The sequence below is a fragment of the Pagrus major genome, chromosome 1 (assembly GCF_040436345.1).
Source record: "Pagrus major chromosome 1, Pma_NU_1.0".
In the NCBI taxonomy this organism is placed as follows: Eukaryota; Metazoa; Chordata; class Actinopteri; order Spariformes; family Sparidae; genus Pagrus; species Pagrus major.
In genome coordinates, this window is record NC_133215.1 from 11,352,321 (window position 1) to 11,370,363 (window position 18,043).

General features: G+C 42.2%; 2 protein-coding genes and 1 long non-coding RNA gene across 3 annotated transcripts; all 3 read left to right on the forward strand.

Moving 5' to 3' along the window:
• The first annotated feature begins 95 nt into the window (after positions 1-95).
• Positions 96-1,616, forward strand: LOC140995006 (uncharacterized). Its single transcript, XR_012178751.1, has 2 exons — positions 96-632; positions 704-1,616. It is a non-coding gene; the product is annotated as an uncharacterized lncRNA (long non-coding RNA).
• Positions 1,617-3,792: 2,176 nt separating this feature from the next.
• Positions 3,793-4,533, forward strand: fgfbp2b (fibroblast growth factor binding protein 2b). Its single transcript, XM_073481662.1, has one exon. It carries the CDS (start codon positions 3,793-3,795, stop codon positions 4,531-4,533), a length of 741 nt encoding a protein of 246 aa, XP_073337763.1.
• Positions 4,534-10,039: 5,506 nt separating this feature from the next.
• LOC140993439 (fibroblast growth factor-binding protein 1-like) lies at positions 10,040-10,720 on the forward strand. The gene has a single exon (XM_073462910.1). The coding sequence runs from the start codon at positions 10,040-10,042 to the stop codon at positions 10,718-10,720; it is 681 nt and encodes a 226-aa protein (XP_073319011.1).
• Positions 10,721-18,043: the final 7,323 nt, after the last annotated feature.

An 18,043-nucleotide genomic window follows, 5' to 3' on the forward strand; every position in this document is an offset into this window, starting at 1 on the left:
AACAACAATCAGGAACTGTGTGGTGAGGCCGTCCTTCCTCCCAGTACTCTGACAAGCCATTTGACAAGGACTTCTGATGCCAGCCAACTGTAATTTATCAAGTGTTCTCTCATAAACACCAGCATCCAGTCACAGCAGTACCACAGCAGTCTTTTAGTGAGTCATAATATACATAATCAACTATCAGAGCGATGATTCTGCATAGCTAGTTTTACCTGTAGAGAATACATTTGTTGGTACTTACATTATCAGTTTTAACTTGGTGACACAAGTGTACATTTTTTACGCTTTCAAAACTTTTGAAAGTTTTATATATTTTTGTTAATGTTGGTTTTATAACATGTAAGTAGTCTTTTTTTTTTAGCTGTAGCTCTTTCTTTTCTTTTCTTTTCTTTGTGAATATTTGTAATATAGCCTGCATCATTTTGGCTCAAAACATTGCATCGACCAGGGAATTAGGGAAAAAGTTAAACATTTTGGTTAGTAAGCTTTTTCAATTTCTTACACAGAGTTAGAAGAGAAGATACCCTACTCGTGTTTTTGTTACATAACAGCAGCCTGTTAGCTTCATTTAGCATAAAGAGAAAGATAAATAAGGAATGTAGCAAGCGTCTACAACCATGCTAGCAGTGGTGCATTGAGGTAAATGCTAACTTGAGCATGCTAACCATTATTACAATGCTAACATGTCGATGTTTAGCAGGTACAATGATAAAAAATCAAACCAAACAAGGCAATACCCAAATAAAACTAACCAAACAAAAGTTTTGACCCGTCCCACCCCCTTAGTTACTGTTGCTAGGTTGGACAAGCTTGACCATAAGAAACATTGCAACGTTGGTCCCGTTTAGCCGTGTGCAGCAGTGGTTAATAGATAGTTTCTGGGAGTCTGGCAAAATAGTTTCAAGAAGCCGACAGCAAGGACTACAGCATGCGTTGGAAAGAAATATTCACAACATTATTTTTATAATCACGGCAAAACGACACAAATTGAGGCCAAGTAATTCCAATCTCATCAAAAAGTTTACACAAAACTACATAGCAGTCGACAAAGAGCCTAGCCACTAGCATGGCTGGAAACGTGAATTTCTGAGGCATTTCTGTTATTTTTTTTACAAACTAAACAAACAAGATATAATTTATTTGTTTCCTACAGTTTTCAGTCTCTGATCTTCTCAGCTAACTCTCAGCTAGAAAACGAAAAGTTCTATTTCCCAAAATGTCAAGCTATTCCTTTAAACACTGATGGAGGAAACTTATCTAAATTATTTAAAAAATGGAGACATGAAGAGATGAGTCCAGAGTTTATCTTGGTCCGTTGTTACTACAGCAGGCGAAGTGTTACCAGCTATTCAACACACACACAAGCTACGTACACACACCCTAACACGGTTCTAAGACAGCTAACAAACAAAATATTGTGTCTTAGGCATTTCTCGCCAGACCATTAGTGAGTTAGTTGCTTGTGGTGTCAGAGGTTGTTTTTGTTCTTTGCCATCCTGTGGTTTAAGAAATAAATCTCCCAGAAGCCACAGAGGAAGATACACAGAAAAAAAATATAATGCAGCTGGAGTGTGTGGTGAGGGTGCAAATCTGTGAATAAACACTTAAGACCATTAAGTGTCTGCTTTGTTTTTCTTTCATAAAATAAAAACACACAAACTGATGAAAATCGTGTTCTTTTGAAGGCCATAAATCATCCAGATGATCTCTTAAGTGTGCCTGTATGCTCTTTACACGAGCTCTGAAAGGACGGCATGAAGAGGAACACATCTGATGGTATACACTATGTGAAGCAAATGTTCAGACATCCACCCCCGAAGCAACTCAGCCCGTCTTGCCAAAAAACACAGGAACGCAGAGAACATTCATGTAACATATGCAGAGCTGAATCGAGCGCACACAGCAGCTGAAAAGGTTCAGGTCTGTTTGGGCGGGGGGGGGGGGATGGACAGGTCTAAAGGGAGCGGTGGGGGGCTTGGCAGCGGTTGAGGTGGCGTGACGCTGTTGCATCCTATCAGAGGAGGACTACACTAACTTAATTTAGGAAAACATCTGTTCCAGACAACATAGTGTACACACCCTTCACGTTTACTTTGCATTCCCAGTGTTCCTTACAGGGGAACTTTCTCTCTTCCCTCACCAGATTGATGGCTATAAAAACTAAACTTCCTGAGGGCATGCGAGAGTTTGTACACACACATGACTTTGTATGCAGCAGAGGGCTATACATACACTCTCTTCTTCCGCTCTGTATCAAACCCATATGGAATATTTTAGTCTCTTGAAAGGCGCCGTCTGTTTTTCTGTTTAGTTTCAGGTTTTAAACTCACTGTGCAGTGCAGTCAGGCCTGCTTTTGAACTCAAAACCTGCATACCAGTTTGGCCAATGTTATGATACTCCAGTTACACATTATTTATTATTTAAGTAGAGTTGCAAGTTGTAGTGTGGGCCTTTCTTTAGCTCAGTCTCTGTTCTGAGAAGGTCCCTCGTCTTGAAGTCAGTGGGTTACATGCCTAAAATACTTACTTAAAAACTTTCATATTTTATTCTACGACATTAAATACGTCAGGAAATGTCCCATGTTTCAATTATAAAGCATTTTCCCGTCTTTAAAACGGCGGTTGCTAACAAGTTGCTAAAAGAGACTGCAGAAGTTGAATTTAACGTGATTACGCTGAGCACGGAGACTCATCTACTCACTCGTCTCTCTTTACAGGAGTTGCTCCTTGTCCTCTAACTTTCCAACTTGCAGATTGATCTATTAAAAGTAAAGTGTGTGTAGTACAGTGTAGTTAGAAGCTTGGTGGCGGTGACCTGCTTCTGTCTACTTCTGGCGATCACATTTACGCTTCAAAGTGGTGTTTATTTGCGCATTATCATGCTGAGCAAAATGTGTAAATATCATAAGCTTGTGTTTGCCACAGAGCTTATTTCCTGCAATTGAAAAATCCCATAGTCTATTTGTCGAGGGAACCAGAGAGATGCTAACTTGTGGTTTAGCCTAACTGTCTTTTTATTTCCTTTGAATGAACAGTGAAAACATTTTGGTTTGCTTTAATTGCCCAGAATTACACAAACAAGATAAAACCTGTTAATTTAGTGAGCTTTTTGTAAGAGGAAGATTGTTTAATTTCCTCGTACAGCAGCCAGACATTATTTGGCACCTTTGGATGCTTTGTTATCTCCACCAGAACTTAAAATAAAGCACTGTGCATTTGGTGCTGTTGGTAGTTCACGAAGATGAACATGATTAGGTTTTTATTATTACGGGGTCACAGATCAACTTTAAATCCTCTGCAAATAACCCGGGGCTGCAGTTTGGCGCTCGACCCTCCGTCCTCTCCTCCTCCTCTGCACCTCATCAATAGTCAAAGAGCCTCCTATGTGAGATTATATAATGTCTTGCGACTCTTTTTTTACAATATTTGGCTTCATGTGCACACCGACCTTCAGCCCTCCTCGTCTTGCACAGACCCATTGACCGCTTTCCCTCTTCCTCCTGCCTCAGTTTATGTTCACCCCCTCCTTCCATCCATCATGCCCATCACTTTTTTAGTTAAAACATACCACACAAGCCTTATGTGGTCACTGTGTGTATGTGTGTGTGGTGTGAGGGGGAGGTGGGGGTCACTGCTGGAGGAGGAGTCCTTCAGCTCACCTGAATAATAGCTTCTTTGTGAGTCTGAGCCTTATAAAGCCGCACTCAAATGCTTTCCACCCTTGCACACCTTAACCCTCTGTGTGGACACATCATCCCTTACCCTCACCCATACATCCATAACAACGCCATGAGAGCCAGGATGAGAGTGTTGCTGTTGTTCGTGGCAGCGACTGTTTGCGTGTCGCATGCTCAGACCAACAACAGCAGCAACGACAACAAGCAGCAGCAGCAGCAGCAGCAGCAACGCAGCATCTGGGATGAGCCCATCCGATTCAGCACCAAGACCAAAGACACCTGCACCATGGTGGTGTCCGGAGCCGGGGACTATACTCGCCTTCGTGTCACCTGCAAGGGTCCAAGCCAGGGCCAGACCCCAGGACGCTCCTACTACTGCGACTTCCAGGGCAAACCCAACCTGTGCCGCGCCTACAACCTCAACCCTCGCCACTACTTCACCCAGATGATGTGGGACATGAGGAAGCTGAGCCACGCTTGCCAGGGACCCAAAGTCTACCGCCCACAGATGTGCAAGAAATACCCCGACGAGGCCCAGATGACCTTCCTGGCCTCCTGGCCCAAGACCACCACCCCAAAACCCTCCAAACCTGTCCAGGAGCAGCGTAAACCAGTGGTGCCCGCCCAGTCCAAACCCGTCAGTACTCCTAAACCTGTCAAGCCCCAACCTCAGCCCGCCAAGCCCCAGCCAGGCAAGGGCCCCCAGACCAAGAAGACTACCACCAAGCCTGGGAAGACCACTACTCGTCCCACAGAGCAGCCCGACTCCAAAGCATCACGCATGGCCTCCGAGTACTGCTGGAAGAGCTTCCACGGCGTCTGCAGCTACTTCATCAGCTGGTTCCAGAACTGAGACCATAACTGCTGACACAGGTGAGTGACGGAAACATGAAGAAGAAAAAGTGAGAGGGGAAGTTGTTAGCAAGAGGTAGGATGAAAAAGTTGGAATTAAAAGTGAGAGACGGATAAATATTTGTGACTGTTTTGGTGTTGATCAACCATTGTAAAGCCAGAAATCATCAGTAGTGTAGCTGATTCTGAAGATAGACAGTTGGTTGTTGAGTCTCATTCCCAGGTCATCAGAGATCGATGCTTCGGGTCAGTATTCGGTCTGAAATTCTGACTCAAGCATCAGTATTTGATGACCTTTGTCAAGAATCACCCTCCCTACCTTTAAATTCTTTAAAGTCTGTATCTAAGTCTCTGAAGCACTTTATCTCTGTGCCCATTTGTGCAAGAGACAAACTGTTTCATAAATTAATTACAAAATCCTGCATTTTCCATTTTTCCAGGTTGGAAACAGCAGCGACGGACCCAGTCAGAACTCTCCTCGTCTATCTTGGACCTCTCCAGGGTCCGTGTGGGAGCTTCTGAAGTCGTCCCAGTCCCCACACTGCAGCATCTCACGAGCTGAGCCAAAAACACTCGACCCACACCTGTGTACGGTTAGCGGATGACTGCTTGTGCTGTCATGTAGTGTACATGTCATTTTTTTTTTTTTAAATCTGTAAAACACAAAAGCAACACCAAGGGAGAATATGGCAGGCATGTGATTTAAGAAAAATGTGAAGGTAAAGAGAATAAAGTCAAAGCGGTGACCTCTCTTCTTTTTCCTCTGTGTCGCTTTGTTTCACACTCATTCATTCATTCATTCATTCATTCATTCAGAGGGGTCCTTGTTTCTTCTCATAACAACACGTCTGCCGCCCGGCTGAGGAAGTTGTTAACGGACAGACACAGTCGAGGTGAACCCAGACTGCAGTAAAGATAATACGGCTCGGTCAGAGGAGGCGTCTGAGCAGAGCTAAACACTTCTTTGTATGAGCTGATGAATTGAGTCTTAAGAGCTACCGTGTGCAGGAACAGAGGGCGTCTGTGTGAGAGGAAACCAGTGTGGCTGCTGCACCCGTGTTGTGTTTCTACACACACACACACACACACACGGTGGAGCAGCATGCAGCAAATCACTTCCCGTCCCAAACACACGTTAATTATTTTAAAGTTCGTTTCAAGTTATTGCGGAGATCCCAAGCTTTTCAAAGATACCACATGTGTCAGGCTGAATTTATTTAGCATATTTCACTCAGTTTAAACATCTTCTACTTTAAATGAGGAGCTGGAACCAGCTAATACAGAAATAAGACTAGAAATAAAACAATTGTAACAACCTGAAAGCTACCTGAGTGGTAACAAGGGGAAGGAATGTGTCTATGTAAGGGGAAGAGTTTCAATAAACCTCTTGGAGCTGACATCTCAACTCTCAATAAATGGTACAGAAGAATAAATTCAATATATATTCATCAAACTAATCACATTACATACATTAACCCAAGACTGTACTTTAAGTAAGAACTCACACATTCTGGTGACAGTTTAACAAAGACACACACAAAGTCAAAAGGTTGTGATGTTTAAACTGCTGTTAACACATTAATTAACACGAGTTAATGCAGTAATAAGCATTTAATAACACACTCTATATGAAGACCATAGAGTGAGTCCACTGATCTCAATGTTGACCATAAATAACACATTAGTAAATGATTATTAGATACATTAGTTAAATATTAATTAACTGCTCATCAGTTCTTATTACTGAATTAATTTATATTAATTCATGTTAATGGTAAAAAGTTACTAACTCAACATGAAAAAAGATGTTGACAGATGTGATAATAAAATCAGTAAAATACAAGAATTAGGCAGTAATTAAATGTAACTAAGTACATTTATTTGACTACATTTATCACCAGAGATTACTTTTGATACTTGACTACATTTATTACCAGAGATTACTTTTGATACTTGACTACATTTATTACCAGAGATTACTTAGTGGAGCGACAAACCAAAACAAAGGAGCAACTTATGTGTCTTGTCCAAATGAACCAACACATGAGCTTAGTCTTGTATATCGTGTTAAACACACACAGGCTCATGTTGTCCTGTTTCCTCCTGCAGCTTCATCAGTCAGTCATATTTAGTGTAACCCTGACAACCACAAGATGGCGCTGCAGTGAGGAGAGAGGGAAAAGGTGTGTTGACATGCCTCCACATGCCTCCTTCACTCTTCTTCTCTCTTGTTCCCACAATCTCAGTTACACACACACACACACACACACACACACACACACACACACACACAGCCTGCCTGCTGTTTACCAACCGTAAATCCTCTACTACTGTTTCCGACACACCGACTCAGAGATAAACTACTGTTACATGTGATTATTGGACATGTGCCCGTATATGTGCACTTCCTTGTTACCTACAGGTGCATCATCACAGAAATGAAAGCTGATGACAGGATGGAGCAGATTTATATACTCACCCCAGGGGTGTCATTCACAGCAGGGACGCTGAGCACATGTCCCCACAACTTTTTGACTTTATAATCATTATATTTGAGCCCCTCCTTACACTGACACATAGAATTACTAATAAAAACAGAATGCAGTCACTTGCAAACAGACTGTGTTCATGAATTGTCCCGAGCTAATGTAAAACCCTTTATACAGCCATGTGTTCCCCATCCTTGCTTGTGAACGACTGAGCCTTTCCAGGATGATACTATCACCTCTCGCCATCTAACCTGTTTACCTGTGAAACGTTCCAGACAGGTGTTTTTGGAGAAAAACTTGATTGAAACGTGTTGCTGGCATTAGATTCAACATATATTTACAAAAATCAATGATGTCGATGAGGTAGAACATTACATACATCGTCTTTGTACTGTTTTTAATTGAGTATGTGTCAGAAAGGATCAGCATCTGATCACATTCTGTTTGATTTCTGTTTTTCAAATTGGGATTGTGACATTTTGGCATGAAGCTCTGTGTTTCAGGTCTAAGTAATAGCATTAATGATTTGCTTTGTGAGTCGTGCCGGTGAACTACTGAGCACAACAGCGGGTTCCTTAAACCGTAACACCTGACTGGAGTTGTCAATATGATATTTTTATCAGTCACACCTGTGTTTGACAAGTGAAAATGTGGGAAGGATCTCTTGAAGCAAAGCTGACTGAGTCACTGACCTCCGCTCTCTGTGAAACAAAGGCTGTTCATGAAGGTTTTATTCTGTTGTTTATGTGTGTTAAATGTAAAACAGTATTTTCTCAAGCTTTATTAGTTCTATAGTGATACGTTGAGTGGTTATATCTAATGTTTCTGACACATTTATAGGCGCCTGTGTCATTTTTTTTGTATTTACGGTTTCTGGCCTCTTTATTTTGGTTGGCAAGATGATACATCGACTTTAAACTTGTTGAGTGTGTGTTGAAGAAAAGGAAACCATGCATGTGGAGGAAGTACAGTCACAAAGACATAAAAAGAACGTGGACTCAGGAGAGTCTTCACAGGTTAATGATTGTCGTAAAACATAATGTGAAAGCCAAAGAAGATGAAGACTTCTTCTGAGTTCCGAGTTGAGTACATAAAAACTCACCGAGTCAATGTCGGAGTATCAGAGGAAGAAGGAGAAGAGTTTATGGGGAGAGAGACAAAGGGCTGACATCTGGTAAATGTGTTACTGCTGGACAGATAAGTCAGTGTTAGCATTGAGAACAAGTGACGAACCACTGTAGTCTCGTCAGGAAACAGTCGGGGCCAATGTACATTTTCAGGAATCTGCACAAAGTTTCATAAACACAAAACAGATCTTATTATTTAACAAACAGGTCAATCCCCATAGGAAGTGTTTCCATAATGTGTTCAGACACGAAGAATCACAATCTCAGCCTGTCAGTGGCAAAAACCAGCACTTTCAGTGGATGTGACTGACGTTCGGAGTTGCCCCAAAGGATTATGATGCAGCCTGCTGCTCTGAGGTGATCTACAGGACAATCAATTACACGCCAACACATGTAAATATAGAGCCCAGGTTTAAAAATACTGTAATTCCTCTTTAAAACAATCCTAAATTAGCCACTCACCCTCATGCTGAATTTATATGTGGAAAAGTGGCTGTCATCCGGTCCGTCCTACCGACTCTTCACCACACTTCTGCCCGAAATACAGCATCTGTCCCCGGCAGCGAGAGCCAGGCGGCTCCCACACTTGAATGGACATGATTTGGAGCTTTAATTCACAATGTCTTTGTTGCTGTGCTAACACTTTTAGCTTAGCAACAACACTGACGATTGTGGCTTTAAAAATGGTTTGAATAATGTGTTTATAGATCAATTTGGGATCTTGGGGCTTCCGGACACTTGGATCACAGTGACATTTTCTGATTTTTTTAATGCGTTAAAAACACGTCCCCATCTACTACAGTGGTTCAGGAGAATGCTGCGACACTGTTTTGCTGCGAAGCTCCAGAAATGTTTTGTGGACTACTAAACTTCACCCGACTTTCCATCAGCATGAGGGTGAGTAGTTAATGACTGAATTTTCATTTTTGGGTGAACTTATCCTTTAAAGGTTGAGCTTGAACACTCATTCTTGGCAAATGGAGAATCACTATTGTACTTTATCTTCCATCAGCAGGTTTTACTGTCATCTCAAGTCTTTGTATCCTCCGCTTTGAAAACACACGTTAAGCCACATGTCGATGAAGAGTTAAAAGAGGATCTCCTCATGGCTTTACGCAGCAGCTGATTGGTGGAGAGTCAGGGTCGAGCCTCCAAGACTACTTGTGCGCGCGTACGTGTGTGAGGTGGGGTCGTAACGTGGTTACTCGGCTTGTTTAGCCTCTTCAGATTAAACCCACCCTGTAGAAACGTGCAGCTCCCGCGTCAGATTTGGTTTATTCGTCACTTTGATCTCCGCACAAGGCGGGAGTTTAGTTTTGGGCATGTCGGGTCATGCCAGAACAAAACACGCTCCCGTTCCTCCCCCCACGAAAAAAACTTCTGCCAAGTGTGGCCTCACATGGAGGTGCGTACGTCAGTGTGTTGTTTCGGGAATGGTGGGCGTGCCGGAGCATCTATGTATGAAAGCCATGTGCGAGACCTCAGAGGCGCACAGGGAGCAGCTTTACGCACGGGAGCGCTTGACATTTTCGGTAAGTTTGGATCCGTGTATGTGGCTTTCATGTGTGTATGGTTAAGTACACTGTAGTATGATGTCGTTACTTTTCACAGAAGTCTGGATTTACTGTAGAATCCACTTTTAATTGCACATTTTTGTATGCGTAAAAGAGATATCAGGCTGGTTTTGGGCTGGAAAAAGCCTGTGTTTGTTGTAAATTCACATTAAAAACATGTAATATGTTTGTGGATGTTTTCTCTAGAGATAATTCATATGCGTATTTTCAATGAAACACTGTTTTGTGCCAAATGGCTGATTATTTCCAGCACTGAGGCTCTAAAACGTGTCTTTTTTTGTCCTTATAGATAATAAATCATCTGCTGAAAGAAGAACATGTTGCTGCTTAGCACGTTCACTCCCTGGTTGCTGTTGGCCTTCCTCGGGCAGCAGGTCTCGCTGTCCTCCGCTGCGCGCAACAAGAACCGGGGGACCGTGACCGCATCCCCCGGCAGAGCGCAGAGGAGCGGGAGCAAGTCTGCAGCGAGCGGCAAGGGGAAGTTCTCCATCACTGCGGACAAGATGCAGTGCACCTGGGCTGCGAAAGACGTCGCGGACGCGGTGAGGCTGACGGTCAAGTGCGAGAACCCGGAGGCGCGCATCATAGGTGGCACCACAGACCTGGAGTGTCAGTACAACGGCAAACCTAAGCTCTGCCCGGCCTACGAGTCCAACCCGCAGGGCTTCTGGAAGCAGGTGACCCGCGCCTTCAAGAGGCATCAGGGAAAAGTGTGCAAGGACGACCGCGCGCTGGTGAAGGCCGTCATGTGTAAGCGCGCACCCCGGGATGTGCACTTCAAGCTGGACATCGACAGCGCCGTCGCCTCCGCTCAGTCCGGAGGATACCCGGAGATCCCCCCACCCCCGCCCCCTCGCTCCACCTCCACCCCCAACGCCTCTGCTGTGGGTCCGACCGGTCCGACAGCCTGCCAGAGGAAGGCCGAGGAGCACTGCAGCAGTTCATGGGCCAGTCTGTGCACTTTCTTTTTCTCCATGCTGCAGAACGACGAGTGTTAGCCTCAGATCCCAGCAGGACCTGATCAGACTGAACCCAGGATTTTATACTAGGGCTGTTTCATTGGGCATCTGTCAACAAATGTAATAATCTTTACTCAACAACAGTCTGATATTCTCTCCACAGCAGCTGACAGATGTTTACCACACACACACACACACACACACACACACACACACACACACACACACACACACACTGAAATGTTTTACATCACTCATGCAGATGTGGACTTTAATATTAGGTATTTATCAGGTGTTTTGAATGTGACTCAGACATCAGAGCTACTTTATTTCCATTAAATGCAGAAATGCAGAAAGTAACTAGTCTCCAGTTCAGTTTTGAGGCACTTACTGTGTTTACTTGAGTTATTTTATGCTTTTTTTTATACTTGGGGATCCCTTTCAGATTTAAATGTTCATCCGAAACATGAGATGAGATTATGGAATATGGTTCGTTGTTACAGATTAAATACACAACAGCACCTAAAGTAGACGACATCAGCTCCGCCTCGACCAACTACAGCACTGAAACGCTGCTCACATATTCATACACGAGTAATAATACTCCTGTTCCTGAAAGATCTTCTGCACTTGTACGTTTTCTGTTGAACTTTTTGGGACTTTTTAATGAACAAACATGAAAAAGCGAAGTTCGCATTTGAAAACATAACATGACACAACTGTGGAAAACAGCCGTGTTGAAAAATACTGTTTAAAAGTGTTTGGTTTGTGTGAACTTAAGTAATATGTTGATTGTAATAGAGTACTTTTTCAGTGCGGGATTGTTTTACTTTATCACACAGAACTGAGGATTGATTATAGAGTGGTACTTTCTTCTACCTCTGGTCAACCTTCAATCAATCAACCATGTAAACACCACTGTACTGTATTTATGCACCACAAATAAATATTTTATATTTATACAATGTGTCCTGTTGCTTTGAAGGATATGAAACATGTGACTTTTAATTTGGAGAAGCGGAGGGAAAACTTTGTCTCTGTGTGTTGGTGACATGTAGAAACGTGTCATTTTTCTTCATTCACTTTCAAGATACGAGCTTCACATCAGAAAAAGTCTGAAGTTTTAAACACTCCTTAGTCCCTTTTCTTAAAAATGTAATAAGATAGAAGTTTGAACAGGTGAGTTCAACAGTGTTGCTCTCAAGACCCTTTTCTAAAGGGGCACTATGTAGTTTTGAAGAAGAAATTCAAACTCAACATTATATTTACAATATTAATAAGGGAATAATACAAACTCCGAAATATATATTTTTCCATATCTGATTAAACGAGCTGTTCTCAGAGGAAAATAAAGTCCCCAGAACACTGTTTGAAGCTAGAAAGGCTGCAGGGGCTGCAGGGTCCGCCACAAATGAACAAAGTAAAACAGTATGTAATTGTGTTGTCCTTTAAGGTCAGTTTGTTTATTTAGTTTGTCAATGAATATCTTTCTCATCTGATTAAAGTTTCTTCTCCAAAACTACACAGTGCTCCTTTAAAGTATGATGGTTGCATGTTGTTGTACTGGCAGAATTTCTGACTTCCTTTGAGAAAACAAGACTTTCAGGGGTTAATAATGTACTTTTTATTCATTTAACTCATTCAGTCAGTATCTGCTCACAATCCTGTGGATGGAAAGTTGGGTGAAGTTTCATAGTCTCGAAGACATTTTCTGAAGTTTCACAGCAAATCAGCGTTCTTCTAAACATCTGAAGTAGAGGATAGGGGATTTTACAATCTGTGATAATCCTATCAAAGGCTCTGAAAGCCCCAAGATCTCAAATTGATTTGTAAAGACTATATTTACACCCTGTTTAAAGCAGAAATCTTCACGTGGCTGCTAAGATAAAAGCGTAAGTTTTGGGTGAACTTATCCTTTAATAATACCTACAGACAAAGACAAGTACAAACTGATTCATTCGACGAAGCCCCTTTAAAATCAAAACAATGATCTGTGGGGTGAAAAGTTTCAAGCAGACCAGATTTTCTTGAGATTTTCACAACGCGATCAACTTACAGAGTCCTCAGAGCCAAAAAAAAAATTCCCAACAGCCTCCCGTCATCTGAGACTTTATGTAAGAATACACTTTTACTGCCCTTCAGGTTAAAACACAACACACTCCTGATGAAAGACTCTTTCTTTCTCATACACACAAGTGGAGTGATTGTACATGGCATCCAAATATAAGGCTTGTTCCTCGAGCTTCCTGCAGTGGTCTCTAATTACTTTCTCAGTGACAGCAGCCAGCTGCATTACGAGCCATTTATATAAAGGAAGATTGGAAGCGGGGACTGTGCTATGATCCAGCTGTGTGTGTGTGTGTGTAATGAGTAATCCTCGAAACAAGTGCAACCCCAGATGTGGATTTTATGCTTTCCTGTCTGCTCTCGACCTTCCTCACCTCTGACCTGCTGCTCTTTGTCGCCCTCAGTCAGTCAGACACTTAAAAAGGCCAACTGGAGAGTGATTTCCACCTTTTAACGGAAGTCCCGCTCTCTTTGATGGCACAAAGGGGATTTTTGTGGACATATTGTTTTACCGACTCCTTCTGCACAGCTCAAGGACACATTCCAGGAAGGAGGAAGTAGTTAGAGGTTAGAGGTCAAAGGGTGAAGAAGGAAATGAGGATACCATCCAAACGTCTGTGCTTTAAGGGTCAGCTGCCTCCTCTCTACATCTACCAGTCATTATGTGGCTTTATTTCTTTTGTCTTCTGGGTCCTCGAGGCTTTGATCCGAAGGAGATTCACCAGCAGGAAAATGCACTCCAGCGAACAGATGCAGCGCTATAAATCAGATTCAAGGTGAGCTTTTAAACATCGCTCTTCTTTACAAGGCCGGGTTTTGTAGTCTGTAGGTGTGGTCTACTGACATCTGTGCTGAAAAGTCATTGTTAGTTATTTATCAACCAGAATTACTAGAAGCTGCTCTGTTTTATATCATCGTAAACTAAGGCAGGCTTGGAACCAGCAAACAGAAAATAGTCACTTGGAGGGCCCAAATTAGCATTTAAATTGTGGTCCGCAGGCCGAAAGAAGCACAGATTGTATTATATTGACACTCTGATGATGAAAATCTCCAGAGCAGCCACAACATGGACTCTGTGGTGAGGCTGTTTTCTCAAAAAGCAAATCTAATCACGTCGCTTTGGGAACAAAGTGGTGTTAATTCTTAAAGTAACTGACAGATTAATTGACTTAACTAAACTCTGAGAGCAACCGCTCCGACAACCAAAACATCCCAACACGTATCTGAAGTGGCCCTTGTGTAGGCGCGCAGACTGCGTTGCGGTTGTGTCAGCGAACGCCACTTCACCAATAACTTCCTCTAGAAAGCTGCGTGGGAGAAAAGTGCTTTAAGTGGTTCAGAGGAGCTTGTGTGGACAAAATAGAAACACACATTTTCTATCTTTCTAACATCTACGCACATGCCACCCAGATGGCGAGCTGTTAAATTTGGTATGGGTGTGGTTAAGGTGTGACTTCCTGTCTGTAACACGACTGTTTGTTTCACGAAGTTCAGCCTGATTAAAGATCTTATGAACAGATCCTGGATTGTAGCATTAACAACATGTTTGCTCATGATAAGAGGGTGTGTGTTTGTGTGTGTGTGTGTAAATTCCCACCTATATCATTAGTGAAGGTGGAATTTACCTGGAAGCATCTAAGCAAAACAGTCGCAACACTTTTCAAAAACACTTCAGTGCAGTATGATCAGTCTGGCTGTGGTCCACGCTGCCACAGACTATATCCACATGGTGGCCATTTTCGTTCTGAGGGCGGGAAGCTCGAATGCCAGGATAATATCATGCCCCTTGAGTTGCAGACTGCAAGTCGTATAAACGTCAGGAATATGACAAATAGTTATCATTTCATTGTTTCCAGATTGATCAGCAACTGAGAAGACAATGGATAGTTAAAGTCTGGAGGGACATCAGGTCATATTTCAAGGTGAAACTACGTATTTGATAACCCGTTAGTGTACGTTTGCATTCAACCTCTTGCGAGCTAACATTACTATTCAATTCAACACAGCCTCCATCCGAGTTTCAAACAAAACGACACAAGTGAAGACATCATCAACACATACCTTGGAACATTTATTTTGCCTGGAAGCGAAACACACTGCTTCCAGGCAAAATAAATGTTCCAAGTTGTGTGTTGATGATGTCTTCACTTGTGTCGTTTTGTTGGTTGGTTTGTCAACAGTATTACACCAAAACTCCTGAATGGATTTTTATGAAACTCGGATGGAGGCTGCGTCTCAACCCAGAATAGAACCCATTAACTTTTGATTTGGATCCAAGAATTTTTTCTCACTTTTTTTTAAAAAACATTTTTGCAATGTAGAGCGTTTTTTCAACATTTTCATTAATTTCTCAAGGAACAATTTATGGCTCTTGTTGAATTGACATTTGGATAGACATAGACACCAGCCACCTAAATACACCTGTTGTCAAAAAACGCCCTTTCACACAATATCAAAGAAAGCAAGAAAAAAATCCTGGATCCGTCCCTTTATCCGGATCCGCACCAAAAGTTAATGGGGTCTATCCTGGGCTCAGACCCATCCTCTATCTAAGTTTCATGGAAATCTGTTCAGTAGTGTTCCTGTAATCTTTCTGACAAACAAACCAACCAACCAATTACTGGATACGGACGAAAAACATAACCTCTTTTGCAGAGGTGATGAAAATCTGCATCTCGCTGATTTAAATATATTTTATTTGATGTTGGATTAGAATAGATTGAATTAAAGGGGACGCTGGGCCTTGGCAGAGGTAGGCACTCTCATATCGTTTAACAGCAGCAAACCATTACGTTAGCTAGGAGGTGGTTGAATGTGAACAATAGTTGCTGACTAATGGAAGCTAACGTCAAAAAAATGTCAAAACTGAGATCACTTAAATGTCACTCGAATAACTCTCTTCAACTTTTAAAGCAGCTTCATAGCCATAAAGATATTACGTAACTGCTTTCACAAACTGATTGGTAATCCCCATGACTAGCAAATTGACATTTGGTGGACTGCACCCTTTATTCTCACATTGTACAGTTTTCAGTGATCTGTAAAGTCATACAGAATGTCAACCAAGTCAAGACAAAAACTCTCAAGCGGTCAGAAATATCTTAATGAGGTGAGGAAATCCCTGAAGGAGAAAAGCATTATTCTTAATAATCATCATCTCGTCTGAGTCATATTCAGGTATGTGTGACCTTCTCCTACACGTATCCGGCTTTACAGAAGGCTGCATGTCCCTTCTTGTTTCTTTTTCTCACACAGGGAGGTCGAGTTGATTCTTCAGAAACCAAACAAACACCTGTGAAAGCAGCAGCCTTTGACTCCTCGACTCAAAGTATTAAAACAAGTTCCTCTGAAAGCCCTTTGAGGTTTACAGCAGATCCTCCTCTGACAAGGTTTTCTATCCACTCCTCAGTGTGTCCCCGATGAATGGGAAAGGTGAAAACACATTTATGTCGGCTTTAGACTCATGGTCTGTTTAGCTCATCTTCACATTCCTCATGTAGGCATTTATACCTCAAGACTTTGATGTCGAAGCTGCCGCTCTTTGCTCGATTTGGGACGAAACAGCCTCAAAACTGTTTGCGTGGCAAACAAAACCTGAATTTTTGCGCCTCAGGATTGTTTTACTTTCCTGTTCGTCATCTTGCGGGTTCATCTTGTCACCCCTCATGGGGTCCTGCTTTATAGAACAATAAATAAGGGTCCTAATGAGCTGCTTTCACAGTTGACCTATGTGATTTTTCTGATGAGGGTGAGCTGCAGTTTCTACCTTGTATTCAGTACATTATACTTGTGTAAAATTCTACTTAATTATTTCAAGAATTGTGAATTAAACCACCTTTAAAGGTCCCATTAAGCAATCGAGAGCCGAAGCCACGCCCCTCCCGGTTTGCCCCATGGGACCTTATTTCAGAAAAACTTTGTATTGTAGTGAAAGGAGAGAGACAAATCATTTTTTGATCCCGTTTGAATTGTGCCATGAACTACACATATGTGTCATAGATGCTTCTCAATCTAAAGGATGATTTTTGACTTGAGAAAGTTGCAGTTTGTCATAAAACAAAAGAAATATAAGACTGTGAAAATACATAATTATAAAGACTACACAGCCAACAGTTGCTTTCACATAACTGCAGTTGTCATTACAACCAGTTTTATTGTGATTTTCACCTTTTTTAGTACCTTTTCTGTGCCGAGTTGGTGTTGAGCGAGACGACGTAGCTCACTGAGCGGTTTAACACAAAACTAGACGATATTTTACTTTAATTACGACAATCTGCGACTTTCTTGACTTAGAAAATTATCTTTTAAACTGACAAACGTCATATGTGTGATTCATGGCACAACTCAAACAGGATAAAAAAATTATTTGTCTCTCTCCGTTCATTAAAATACAGTTTTTCTGAAATAAAATCCCACGGCGTCCAACAGGAGGGACGTGACTTCGTCTCTCTGCAGCCTCGTTCTTCTGGTAGCTCCAACTTGGTGTTCATTTGGCTGTGAGGTGTTTGGCTCCAGTTTACCTGCTCGCATGTTTAGTTTCATCATCCAGTATTTTCATTTGTCTCAATGCCAGCCAACTACTGGTTCTCACATTTCCATTCATGATTTCTCTGCCTACACAACTCTCTCTTGTCATTTCCGATCCTTCAACTGCCTCCTGTCCTGCAGTGACTCCTGTTCCCGCCATTTCCCATCACCTGATGTTCCCTGCCCACCTGATTACCTACCTCATTAGCCCTGCAGTGATGTACCAGCCCACGTTCATTCATTCCCTACCTGATCTTTCATGTTCCAGCCTTTTTCTTGAACTTTTGCTCTTCTGACTCCTGAATAAACTTTTATCGCACTCTATAAAATATAATAATGCTTTTGTCTTTTATTATGAAGAACTCTGACATATGCTTGAGCAGAAACCTTTTCTCGGAGCAGAGCCTGGAGTCTGGAGTTCTGGAGCTCGCCTTCAGGAATTTAGGTTTTATGGATTTTATTGGACAACTTCCACCACCAGATTACTCTCAAATCTAAGGATTTACGATCACGGCTTTATGTCAGATCATGAAAGCAGCTGAGAAAATCAGCCTATTACTCACGCTCTTTCCTAGAAAGGTAGGGTCGACAGGCAGTTTTGCTAGCGTTATTGTAGTTCTTCTATGCAAGAAAACAAGCTCCCCAGCCAACTTGAACTTGAACCACTGTTTGTGGAGCCTCAGCCAGTGTGATGAAGGAGAGGAGGGGCTGGATGTCAGGATGGAGGGGGGAAAGAAAAACACGAAAACACAACTCAACGCTCCACTA